The 13,080-nt window shown below is 41.3% G+C and overlaps 1 protein-coding gene and 1 long non-coding RNA gene across 5 annotated transcripts; one reads left to right on the plus strand and one right to left on the minus strand.

Annotated features, from left to right (window-relative positions):
- Positions 1-314: 314 nt before the first annotated feature.
- atad3 (ATPase family AAA domain containing 3) lies at positions 315-7,354 on the plus strand. 4 transcript variants are annotated; one of them, XM_034586009.1, is made up of 18 exons: positions 317-608; positions 1,189-1,265; positions 1,652-1,753; positions 1,872-1,931; positions 2,017-2,086; positions 2,184-2,349; positions 2,796-2,865; positions 3,358-3,513; positions 3,606-3,662; positions 3,750-3,875; positions 3,954-4,078; positions 4,164-4,215; positions 4,338-4,408; positions 4,520-4,687; positions 5,106-5,214; positions 5,360-6,022; positions 6,245-6,310; positions 6,611-7,354. In XM_034586009.1, exons 1-18 carry the CDS (start codon positions 431-433, stop codon positions 6,947-6,949), a joined length of 2,655 nt encoding a protein of 884 aa, XP_034441900.1. In that variant the 5' UTR covers positions 317-430; the 3' UTR covers positions 6,950-7,354. The 4 variants fall into 4 exon arrangements, with proteins under 4 accessions (XP_034441898.1, XP_034441900.1, XP_034441901.1 ...); XM_034586010.1 differs by having other exon boundaries at positions 5,360-5,947; XM_034586007.1 differs by having other exon boundaries at positions 315-608; positions 6,245-7,354.
- On the minus strand, positions 5,826-6,271 carry LOC117761865. Its single transcript, XR_004613893.1, has 2 exons — positions 6,225-6,271; positions 5,826-6,074 (listed from the first exon to the last, which is right to left on the minus strand). It is a non-coding gene; the product is annotated as an uncharacterized LOC117761865 (long non-coding RNA).
- Positions 7,355-13,080: the final 5,726 nt, after the last annotated feature.

The following is a 13,080-nucleotide window of genomic DNA, read 5'->3' on the forward strand; positions in this document are numbered from 1 at the left end:
TTGTACATTTTTCTCTGGTGATCAAACTCACTCACTGAAAAGAACACATGACCTCTGAATTACAACACCTCAAGCAGCCTGATGCAACAGAAGGAACATACTGTCCCATTCTATGTGCTGTGTCGGTGTTCTGACCCTCTCCGGCTGCCGTACCAACTGTGGGCGGAACTACAGTTGACCTTTCGCGAACACGGTGGCGAGTGATCTAGCCAATGAGAGGAGGGAATACTCGTCACCAGCCAATCACGGTTGCTGTTATTTTAGAGAAACCGTGCGCCCTCTGGTGGACATGCGCAGATAAGCTCCGTGTGACACACGTGTGGAGGAAGTGCAGGGACATCAGTGAAGCAGCAGCAGCCGCCGCCTCCTGTCTGTCTCTGTCTCTGTCTACAGCCCCGGACACTCGGACCTCTCTTCCTCCTCTGCAGACATGTCGTGGCTGTTCGGCCTGAACAGGGGGCAGCCCGAAGCTCCGGCTCAGCCTCCCCCGCCGCCGCCGGCCGGAGGCTCCAGCGGCGGCGGAGACAAACCCAAGGACAAATGGAGCAACTTCGATCCCACCGGGCTGGAGCGAGCTGCCAACGCGGCCAAGGAGCTAGACAAATCCCGTAAGTGTTTAGCAGGAGGAGCCCGATTTTAATAACATTACTGCACAGTGACAGCGTTGAAGCAGCAGCAGCAACCAGCTCCTCTCTGCTCCGCGGTGGAGGTCGCTTCAGTCATTCAATAAGGGCCCAGCATCATGGTTTAAAACAGCAGCTATACACATGTGTTTAGTTTCATCTTATACCATTCATATTATTTGTTCTGGTAGCTCGTGAGAACAGTCACGTGCCTGCCACAGTTTCATTCAAACAATCAGACTGGGTTCAAAGGTCATCACCTTGCAGACTTGGCTTGTAACGCCCCACCTTCCACCTGCACACACACACATGCACCAGCTTTTATTTTGTGTTTATTTCGTGCAATGTATTTAGTATTTCATTCGAAGCAGTTTACCAATCAGGTTCAAAGGGAATGTAAACTAGTCAGGTAAAAGACAAGAGGATTCCTGTCAGGACTCGCATGGTTGGATCCTGCAGATCGAACTGAGACAGAGCCACAGTAGGACTCAAATTAAAAATGTATTTCAACACAGACACCACATCATTCAGCTGTGTGTTGTCCGCTCTTCTCTCCTCTACCCAGGACACGCCAAAGAAGCTCTGGAGTTGGCTCGCATGCAGGAGCAGAGCACCCAGATGGAACACCAGAGCAAAATAAAGGTACGGACACTTTGCACCTGCTCCACTCTCGATCAGCTGCAGGGCAGTGCCATAGTAGAGTTCATTGAACTTGTCAATTTACATCCTAGTTTTTTCAAACCATGCAAACAGGTCTTGAAACAAGTCTTAGAGCAACACTGAGGGTTCATACCTCCCATATATCTGTTTAAGTCTGTGCTGCAGAGTCAGTGAAATAAATTACGTTTCTCAGTTATGTTATGAAAAGTTAAACACTGAGAAAATCAAAAGGCACTTATAAAAAACATCTGTTAGAGATTTATCTTGACATCTGGAGGGAATTCACCGGACCATAGTCTTACAATGAACACAATACAATGAAGTGTTGTGTATTGTGATTTCTCATTGTTTTTGTGCCACTGTAACAGGAGTACGAAGCAGCGGTCGAGCAGCTCAAAGGCGACCAGATACGAGTCCAGGGTGAGGAGAGGAGGAAAACTCTGAATGAGGAGACCAAGCAGCATCAAGCGGTATGAACAGAAATACGTTTTTCCTTTATTTTTGAGGTAAAGAAGAATTTGAAGTATATTGCAGCAGTGAATCAGAACAATTGGAGTTTACAGTTGATTGTTTTCTGTCCCTCCACAGAGAGCTCAGTACCAAGACAAACTGGCCAGACAGAGATATGAGGAACAACTCAGGCAACAGGTGATGTTATCGCCTTCATATTTAGTGTGAAATACTTTCAAATGAGCTGTAGTTACTGATGATTTCTTGTTTTTATTTTTAACAGCAAATTCTGAATGACGACAACCTCCGCAAACAGGAGGAGTCAGTACATAAGCAGGAGTCCATGAGGAAAGGTATGGATGTTACCACTGTTACACTGATGACAGGGTCTCCTGGAAGCTGCTGAGGTTTATGTATTTGTGGTGGTGTTTTTTTTTTTTTTTTTTACAGCGACGATCGAGCACGAGATGGAGCTGAGGCACAAGAACGAGCTCCTGCGTATAGAGGCCGAATCCAAAGCTCGAGCCCGCGTGGAGAGAGAGAACGCTGATATCATCCGTGAGCAGATCCGTCTGAAGGCTGCAGAACACAGACAGACTGTGCTGGAGTCCATCAAGTGAGACACACTGCGATTTTTACACTACACTGTTTATCAGAGCCTGATCCATTTATCTGTAAGTTGATAATTTTGGCCAATACAGACACATTGTATCAGCGTTTATGTTTGCCGATATTAAAACTAACTCCTTACAAAATGTGATTTCTTTGTCACAAGGGTTGACATGTTAGAAACCTTTGCCATTTAACAAAAATATGTGTGTATATGTTGGTATCAAATCTTTTACTCTCTAATATTGGTATCGCCCCCCCAAATATCCATACTGCTTGGGCTCTAGTGTTTACGATAATACGATATACTTTATTGATGGTTCCTAGTGTCCTGAATCATGTATCTAGTAAATTGAAGATGTTGAAGTGTTTAAAACAGTTGCAGTCACCATCACACTAGTATATAGCACCCTAAAGGCAACCTGGCAGTTAATAAGAGTATTTGCTTTTTAGAACCGCTGGTGCTGTGTTTGGAGAAGGATTCAGAGCCTTTATTTCAGACGGGGACAAAGTCGTAGCCACGGTGAGACGTCTGGTTCCATCCACACTTAGTGAAAATTACATTTTTTATATGATAAGGTTTGAATTTGCCACTGAATGTCACTGAAAGACAGACTGGGCAACAAAATGAGTTCTTTGAAACGGTTTCTTCCTCAAAATAAGGGTTGGTTAGGTGTTTAAAGTAGCTCAATATAAAGACACTACTGATTTAAGCTTGTCTGTTCTTATGGCTCAAACATTGTGTTTCTACTGCTTGGACAAACACGTCACACATAAGTACTTGCATATCCAGCCCTTGAGAAGAAAAACTGTTGATAGCAGAAATGATCAAAGCAAGTAGTTTCCTTCATATCACCATAGCCATCCTTAAATAATGTATTTGTATTATCAATGAGTACACTCAATAGAGGAGTGTTCATAAATCCCCATTAAAATGTTTGAATGATGCAGTTTTCTCGATCCTTGCATTGACCAATGTTTGAAAATAGTATTAACTGTTCTGTCACATAACCAGGTGGCAGGATTGACCCTTCTAGCTGTTGGCGTGTATTCAGCCCGAAACGCGACAGGGGTGGCAGGACGTTACATCGAGGCGAGGCTTGGGAAGCCGTCGCTGGTGCGAGAGACGTCCCGATTAACTGTGGGAGAGGCAATCAAGCATCCAGTCAAGGTACCTGATTATTAATTGAACCTCTTTACTTTTTGTGGCTGCAGATTATAATATGTTAATAATAAGTTTCCTGTCCCTCCTTCACATCTCAGACGACTAAACGACTAAGGAGCAAACCTCAGGATGCACTTGAAGGAGTTGTGCTCAGTGTAAGTGGATATCAAAGTCTTTACAAAAGATTTTACCCAATTTAATGTTTCATAACTTCAGACAAATGCATTTCCCTCTTTTCTTAGCCTTCCCTTGAAGAGCGCGTGCGTGACATCGCCATAGCAACAAGAAACACTAGGCAGAATAACGGCCTCTACAGGAACATCCTCATGTACGGCCCGCCAGGCACTGGCAAAACGCTGTTTGCTAAGGTACGCCTGATGTCCACATGATGTAGACTACGTGTACAGTGAAGCTTTGACTGACTGAGGTTTTTCTGTGTTGAGTAGAAGCTGGCAATGCATTCTGGGATGGACTATGCAATTATGACTGGTGGTGATGTAGCACCCATGGGTCGTGATGGTGTGACCGCCATGCATAAAGTCTTCGACTGGGCAAGCACAAGTCGACGCGGGTATATTTCTTCCACATTACGATAATCTGACGATGTGCTGTTTAAGTATCACCAGTGAAGTGATTTTAGTGATATTCTGTCACAGGCTGCTGCTGTTTGTTGATGAAGCTGATGCCTTCCTACGCAAGAGATCCACAGTAAGTGTGCATCTATTTTATTTATCAGAAACCTTGGTAGTTTCTCTACAAAGTATGTAATTTTGAATGGCTGCATTATCATCAATTACATCACAAGCATTTTTCATTCTTACATTTTGTAGGAGAAGATCAGTGAAGACCTCAGAGCCACTTTGAATGCGTTCTTGTATCGCACTGGAGAACAGAGCAATAAGTAAATGTTTATTTTCACTCTGTCAGTCTGGTGCTTTCAACTAAACCCGAACAGTTTCATATACTTTGCAGCACGTTTCTAATCTGCTTCATGTCTGTGTGCTTCCTGCAGGTTCATGCTGGTGTTGGCCAGTAACCAGCCAGAGCAGTTTGACTGGGCCATAAACGACCGTATAGATGAAATAGTGAATTTTGCTCTGCCGGGCCCTGAGGAGCGGGACAGGCTGGTGCGGTTGTACTTTGACAGATATGTGCTGGAACCCGCCACTGTAGGGAGACAGTGAGTACAATCCCAACACTACAGCATAATTATTTACCAATACCAAAAATCTCTGACTGTCTGAATGTTGAACGCATAGCTCGAGAACCATTCATCTTATCGGCTTCATACTTGGCATGTATATTGTTAAGGGCCATGGGAACAGCCGTTTTGAATAAATAAAAGTTGAATAAATAAGCAACCAGCGCTCTGTAGCAGAGACGGATTGGACTCAATGTAAGTGACTTTGTCGATAACATTGCATTCACGACAACAATGTATGATCTGGTGGGTGGAGTGACACACACCGGCCAGGAGGAAATGAAATAAGGTGCAAAAACCCGGCAAAGTTAGAATGAAACTGCATCCAGGCCAGCTAAACCGTGTGAAACTCCACCCTGTTTTCTTCATCTTTCTGCTTTTCCTTGTGTTTGTACAGGAGGATGAAGCTGGCACAGTTCGACTATGGAATCAAATGCTCTGAGATTGCGAAGAGGACAGGTGGCATGTCAGGAAGGGAGATCTCCAAGCTGGGTGTGGCCTGGCAGGTAAGTTCCCTGAAGTCATTGCTGTGATCTTCAATTAAAACTGCAGTGTAAACATGACCACCCAGCTGCTCTTCAAATTTTCTGAGGATTTTTATTTAATTTAGACGGATTTGTAAAACACGTGTTTTGCTTCATGATTTCATAGGCGGCAGCATATTCTTCTGAAGACGGCATCCTGACAGAGGCTATGATTGACGCTCGTGTCGACGACGCTGTCAAGCAACACATTCAAAAGATGGACTGGCTGCTTGGAGAGGATGATGCCAAGACCCTTACGCCTTTCTCAGCTGGGGCGACAACCACTGGAGGCAAAATGGGCTTCAATCTGCCCCGCAGTGAGGCACCTCAGGCCCAGCAGGTGGTCGCTCCAGTCCTGGAGATGAGCGCAAAGCCAGAGGTTGAGATTATACCTCCTCTTTCAGACATCACCCAGGTGATAGCTCCAGCCCTCGCAATGAGCGCAAAGCCAGAGGTTGAAATTATACCTCCTCCTTCAGAAATCGAACAGGTGATCGATCCAGCCCTGGAAATAAGTGCAAAGCCAGAGGTTGAGATTATACCTCCTCCTTCAGAAATCGAGCAGGTGATCGCTCCAGCCCTGGAAATGAGTGCAAAGCCAGAGGTTGAGATTATACCTCCCCCTTCAGAAATCGAGCAGGTGATCGCTCCAGCCCTGGAACTGAGTGCAAAGCCAGAGGTTGAGATTATACCTCCTCCTTCAGAAATCGAGCAGGTGATCGCTCCAGCACTGGAAATAAGTGCAAAGCCAGAGGTTGACACTATACCTCCTCCTTCAGAAATCGAGCAGGTGATCGCTCCAGCACTGGAAATAAGTGCAAAGCCAGAGGTTGACACTATACCTCCGTCTTCAGAAATCGAGCAGGTGATCGCTCCAGCCCTGGAAATAAGTGCAAAGCCAGAGGTTGACACTATACCTCCTCCTTCAGAAATCGAGCAGGTGATCGCTCCAGCACTGGAAATAAGTGCAAAGCCAGAGGTTGACAGTATACCTCCTCCAGAAATCGAGCAGGTGATCGCTCCAGCCCTGGAAATAAGCACAAAGCCAGAGGTTGACAGTATACCTCCTCCTTCAGAAGTCGAGCAGGTGATTGCTCCAGCCCTGGAGATGAGCACAAAGCCAGAGGTTGACAGTATACCTCCTCCTTCAGAAATCGAGCAGGTGATCGCTCCAGCCCTGGAAATAAGTGCAAAGCCAGAGGTTGACACTATACCTCCTCCTTCAGAAATCGAGCAGGTGATCGCTCCAGCCCTGGAAATAAGTGCAAAGCCAGAGGTTGACACTATACCTCCTCCTTCAGAAATCGAGCAGGTGATCGCTCCAGCACTGGAAATAAGTGCAACGCCAGAGGTTGACAGTATACCTCCTCCTTCAGAGGTCGAACAGGTGATTGATCCAGCTCTGGAATTGAGCGCAAAGCCAGAGGTTGACAGTATATCTCCTCCTTCAGAAGTCGAACAGGTGGTTGCTCCCGCCTCAGAGGTGAATGCAAAACAAGATGTTGACATTACACCACCTTCTTCAGACATCGACCAATCAGCAGAGGACAAAAGTGCCCTCCCAGCTGGACAGGACAGTGAAGATGCTGCCAAAGCAGAATCCGTGAAACCAGCTGAGAGTTTAGCCGAGCCTGCTAGCGTCACTGACAGCGAGGGCAAGGTGAAAACAGGAGGCAAGACTGAATCCACTCCTCCTAAGGATGGAACTCCAGTTTGATTTGTTCACTGGTGCGCCCTGGATATGAGAGATTAGTGTCCTGTCCCTTTTAACTAGTCTGTCAGTTTATCTGCAAAAGCCTGCTGGACTGTCATTCATGACAGAAGATGAGTTCATAGGCTTGTAGGTAGGGGGAATAATCAATTAACCTTTCAACACACAAACAATAACTGACACTCTTTGATTCTAATAAAGAATGTAAAAGTGTACTTTACATAGAAACCAGAGTGTAAGAACAGTATATAAATGTTGTCTCTTGAACTGATTAAATGTGTTTGTTTTTATAAAGAGACAAAGATGATCTAATCTGTGTCTTATGAACAGTTTGTTAAATGACAACACAAATGATGTTTCTTGTAGTTGAATGACAAATGTTTTAGTCTAAAAACTTTTTTTTCAGACTGATATGACGGCATGAAACTGTCCTTTGTTTAAAAATAGGCTACATGATGAAACGTTCAGATATTATAAGTCATCTCCATGAACTATGATTCATGTGTTAATTTAAGTAACCAAACATTGTAATTGGCTGGAGGCATTTGTTGCCTATCTCACCTCACTTCTTCCTTCATTAATAGATACTTACAAAAAAATGTGTTTTGACTAATCAAAGCTGCAAATCATGCTCATTTGACAGAACGAACCAAACAGTATCTGATGAATTTAGTCCACATTTTATCTTCAAGTGTCATTGACATTACAGTACACAATTTGCTTCATGTGGACCATTTTCCCCTGGAGACCTCTGTGCTTTGGGTGTAACTGGCAGGACGAGTCCTCTGTGTGACTGAATCTGAGCATCTGTGACCAAAAACTCACATGTAGAGAAAGACTAGGTAAACTGGACTGGTGAAAGCCAGGCTGAGGGACAAATAACATGAATTTAGAGTTAGATGCTGATGGATGACCTGTAAGGAGCGTGAGTTACCAGAATACAGAATACAAGATGACAGGAAATAAACGGAAGGCATTTAAGCATCCATTTGTTTACACCATTACTTTGCCCCCACTCTGTTCTTTAGGGCAAATTCGTTTAGATAACCTGAAGGGTTCCACAGGTTTCCCAGAATGCTCCTAATTCTGGGTTCAGTTTTAGTTACTGTTGTGTAACTTTATTTTGGAAAAGTAACGGTCTGGTTTTCTTATCTGTGCACTCATTCATAAACCACAAACATATTTTGAACAAAAAAGGTGAATTTGATTTAACTTGATTTAATGGAGAGCATATCTTAAATATAGTAATTTATTATACACTATAAAATAACTGCAAACAGCCTCTCTTCAGAAAACCTACGCTTCCCCTTAATATATATTTTCCGCAGGTACACAAACATGTTTGTACTTCTATCTTAGTGAGGACACTCATTAGCATTATGCATTCCCTAGCCCCTTACCCTAAACCTTACCATCAAAACTAGATGCCTAACCCTAACCCTTACCTAACCCTAACACCAAGTCTTAACCCTCAAACAGCACATTGAAGAAATGAGGACCTTCAAAATGTCCTCACTCTGCAGTCTATTTAAAATAGTCCTCACAAAGATATCTGTACAAGAGCGCGCACACACACACACACACAAACACACACCCTCTTCGCGCACTAACCTTATGAAGTCGTGAACGCGGTTAAGAATCGCGTTCATGTGCGCCAGGAGAGTTCCTGACATCCCACACTAACTGAACCAACGAGGAGCGTTTCCATTATGTCTCTTACCTTCCATCAGTGAATAGTGAGCGGCAACACGTGGACCACGATCTCCTGGGTTTGCACCGGGGACCGATCGCTGTCCACGGTCCTGCCCGGTGTGTGTAACGACCTACTGCTAATTGTTTACAATGAACTAAACGAGTCATTGTTTGCATCGATACTGTCTCACTTCCATTGTAGCTTTATGTTGTCATGAAGAATATTCTAATTAAACTACAGTTGTTTCCTGATTTACATTTGGGTCTTAAACCGGACATTACTGCTGATAGATATATATTAGTGATGGCGAGATGAAGCTTCATCAAGCATTGAAGCTTTCCATCCAATTGGTTCACTCATGGGCCGAAGCTTCATGGTGCTTCCTTTGGTCTACTGTGCCATCAAGTGGACAATACATGTAAAACAGGCAGAGTGATTATAATGACACCATGGCTTTGGTGTGTGACGCTTTGAATTGAATAAATGAATGAATGATGTTTGTGATGCCAATACATAAATTATGAACTTATTAGGGCCCGAGCACCTCCGGTGGGAGACCCTATTGTATTTCGAAGGATTTGTATTTCCCTTTTGGGGCTTTTTCAGGGCCTAGACGCTCAAATTGTTACCAAAGTTTGCAGGGAATTCAAAACCCCAAAAAGTAATTGTATTCTGGAGTAATTTGAAATGGGCGTGGAAAAATGGCTCAACAGCGCCATCTAAGGAAAAGCCCCTCAGTTAGCTTTCACCGATCTTCACAAAAATCGTAGCCCAGGTGTATCATGACCAGACAAACAAAAAAGGTCAGAGGTGCAATGGGAAAAAAGCAACAGGAAGCCCGCCATTTTGACTTTAGTGGCCATATTGGCCATTTTCCACATTTTTACTTTGATGTACTTGTCCCAGGGCTTTCATCAGATCAACTTCATATTGAGATGAGTGTCATCACAACAAGATGGAGATGAAAACTACCTCAAAGATCGATCTTTCGTCACACGGTGTGACCGTCGCGTGGCGTCAAAGTTTGATTACACGCCATCAAAACACGAGGTTCTGTATCTTGGACATACATGGTCCAATTGAGTCCAAACTAGACATGTAAGACAAAAGTCCCGGCCTGATGACATCTACACAGAAATCATGACTTAAAAACACAGCGCCCCCTGGTAGCAACAGGAAATGTCTTGTTTTTTGCATGTCTTACACTTGGAAGTATTCCTCCTCATCTACTGACCGCAGCCATGTCAAACCTATGTCAAAAGGGTCTCAAGACATTGATAATGTAGGCATAAGATTACTGTGACTTTTCATCAAACGCCATATTAATGGCGTGCCGTTAAAGTTCATTGACTCGCTGTGACACACGAAATTGCTGTAACCTCCGTGTTCATGGGTCTATCTCCCTCAAACTACATTTGTGTAGCAACAGCCCCCCCTGCAGACATTCATATGGTTTTAAGGAATGGGAGTGGCAAAATAACTGACTAGCGCCCCCTAAAGGGCAGCCCCGGCACCACAAGTTGCGGACATGTACAAAAAACCATTAGGGACATGTGTCTTCTCATAACAAACAAATAAGTCTCTTGGATAGATATGCTAGACCAAACAGGAAGCCCGCCATTTTGACTTTAGTGGCCATTTTGGCCATTTTTCACATTTTTACTTTGACGAACTTGTCGTAGGGCTTTCATCAGATCAACTTCATATTGAGATGCGTGTCATCACAACAAGATGGAGATAAAAACTAACTCAAAGATCGATTTTTCGTCACACGGTGTGACCGTGGCGTGGCATCAAAGTGTGATTACACGCCATCAAAACATGAGGTTCTGTATCTCTGACATATTTGGTCCAATCAAGTTCCAAACTAGACATGTAAGACAAGAGTCCCGGCCTGGTGACATCTACACAGAAATCTTGACTTAAAATCACAGCGCCACCTGCTGGCTACAGGAAGTGACTTTTTACTTTGATGAACTGCTCCTGGCTGCATTACAATATACAGCTCAAAAGAGCTCAGTCAAGTCATTGGATCATGGTCAGAATTGTGACATTTCCTCAAACCGTGTAAACATTGAGGTGCGGCGAAGGTTCATCCTTCGCCAAAGGAGACGATGTTGTCATAAGTCCAGTGTACATTGTCCTATCACCGCCAAACTGCTGTCTCATGATCAGATCAGAGACCAAGCCTGAACAGCTCTATGTGTCAATATTTCCTCAGTGTCATAGCGCCACCTACTGATTTGCCATGAAACAGGAAGTACTTTGTAAATCCACTCTGCATTATCCAACCGGCTCCCAACTACTGACTATGATCACAATCCTGACCTGAACACATCCATATATTAATATTAGTTCAGGGTCATAGCGCCACCTACGTTACGTTACTTTACGTTACTTTACGTAACTTTTCGTTACTTTTAGTTACTTTAGTTACTTTTCGTTACTTTAGTTACTTTTCGTTACTTTTCGTTACTTTGTGACTTTTCGTAACTTTTCGTTACTTTCGTACTTTTCGTTACTTTGTTACTTTTCGTTACTTTTCGTTACTTTCGTACTTTTAGTTACTTTTCGTTACTTTCGTTACTTTTCGTTACTTTCGGTACTTAGTTACTTTCGTACTTTTAGTTACTTTCGTACTTTTAGTTAATTTCGTACTTTTAGTTACTTTTTAGTTACTTTTGTACTTTTAGTTACTTTTTAGTTACTTTCGTACTTTTAGTTACTTTTTAGTTACTTTTGTAGTTTTAGTTACTTTTGTACTTTTAGTTACTTTTGTACTTTTAGTTACTTTTTAGTTACTTTCGTACTTTTAGTTACTTTTTAATTACTTTCGTACTTTTAGTTACTTTTTAGTTACTTTCGTACTTTTAGTTACTTTTTAGTTACTTTCGTACTTTTAGTTACTTTCGTACTTTTAGTTACTTTTTAGTTACTTTTGTAGTTTTAGTTACCCTTGTAGTTTTAGTTACTTTTGTACTTTTAGTTACTTTTGTACTTTTAGTTACTTTCGTACTTTTAGTTACTTTCGTACTTTTAGTTACTTTTTAGATACTTTTGTAGTTTTAGTTACCCTTGTAGTTTTAGTTACTTTTGTACTTTTAGTTACTTTTGTACTTTTAGTTACTTTCGTACTTTTAGTTACTTTTGTAGTTTTAGTTACTTTTTAGATACTTTCGTACTTTTAGTTACTTTTTAGTTACTTTTGTACTTTTAGTTACTTTTGTACTTTTAGTTACTTTTTAGTTACTTTTGTAGTTTTAGTTACCCTTGTAGTTTTAGTTACTTTTGTACTTTTAGTTACTTTTGTACTTTTAGTTACTTTCGTACTTTTAGTTACTTTTTAGTTACTTTTGTAGTTTTAGTTACTTTTTAGTTACTTTCGTACTTTTAGTTACTTTTTAGTTACTTTTGTACTTTTAGTTACTTTCGTACTTTTAGTTACTTTTTAGTTACTTTTGTAGTTTTAGTTACCCTTGTAGTTTTAGTTACTTTTGTACTTTTAGTTACTTTTGTACTTTTAGTTACTTTCGTACTTTTAGTTACTTTTTAGTTACTTTTGTAGTTTTAGTTACTTTTGTAGTTTTAGTTACTTTTGTACTTTTAGTTACTTTCATACTTTTAGTTACTTTTTAGTGACTTTCGTACTTTTAGTTACTTTTTAGTTACTTTTGTACTTTTAGTTACTTTCGTACTTTTAGTTACTTTTTAGTTACTTTTGTAGTACAAAATTAACTTTTTAGTTACTTTTGTAGTACAAAAGTAACTAAAAAGTAACTACAAGTACGAAAGTAACTAAAAGTAACTAAAAGTACAAAAGTAACTAAAAGTACAAAAGTAACTAAAAAGTAACTAAAAGTACAAAAGTAACTAAAAGTACATAAGTAACTGAAAAGTAACTAAAAGTACAAAAGTAACTAAAAGTACAAAAGTAACTAAAAGTACAAAAGTAACTAAAAGTAACTAAAAGTAACTACAAGTACAAAGGTAACTAAAAAGTAACTGCAAGTACCAAAGTAACTAAAAAGTATTTTTTTTGGGACGGACAGACGGACGGATTTTATTTTTTAAATTTTGTTTTCGTCCGTCCGTCTGTCCGTATTATTTTTATTGTTTTGGGGACAGACAGACGGACGGATTTTATTTTTAAATTTTTTTTCGTCCGTCCATCTGTCCGTATTTTTTAAATTTTTTGGGGACGGACAGAGGGACGGATTTTATTTTTTAAACATTTTTTTTGTCCGTCCGTCTGTCTGTATTTTTTTATTTTTTGGGGGACGGACAGACGGACGGATTTTCGTCCGTCTGTCTGTCCGTATTATTTTGGATTTTTTTGGGACGGACAGACTGACGAATTTAATTTTATTTATAATAGTGGCAACAGGAAGTAAGCTTTGTTTTACAACTATCATTCGATTTACATAAAATGTTCACAGTGTGATGT

The sequence above is a fragment of the Hippoglossus hippoglossus genome, chromosome 5 (genome assembly GCF_009819705.1).
Source record: "Hippoglossus hippoglossus isolate fHipHip1 chromosome 5, fHipHip1.pri, whole genome shotgun sequence".
NCBI classification, from domain to species: Eukaryota; Metazoa; Chordata; class Actinopteri; order Pleuronectiformes; family Pleuronectidae; genus Hippoglossus; species Hippoglossus hippoglossus.

What these genes read in the sequence shown, in the direction of transcription:
- atad3 (XM_034586007.1), top strand. Translation starts at nt 431, where the DNA reads ATGTCGTGGCTGTTCGGCCTGAACAGGGGGCAGCCCGAAGCTCCGGCT. An exon ending in TTGAAGGAGTTGTGCTCAGT is followed by an intron (nt 3,663 to 3,749) that starts GTAAGTGGATAT and finishes CTCTTTTCTTAG; the next exon opens with CCTTCCCTTGAAGAGCGCGT. An exon ending in CCCGCCACTGTAGGGAGACA is followed by an intron (nt 4,688 to 5,105) that starts GTGAGTACAATC and finishes GTGTTTGTACAG; the next exon opens with GAGGATGAAGCTGGCACAGT.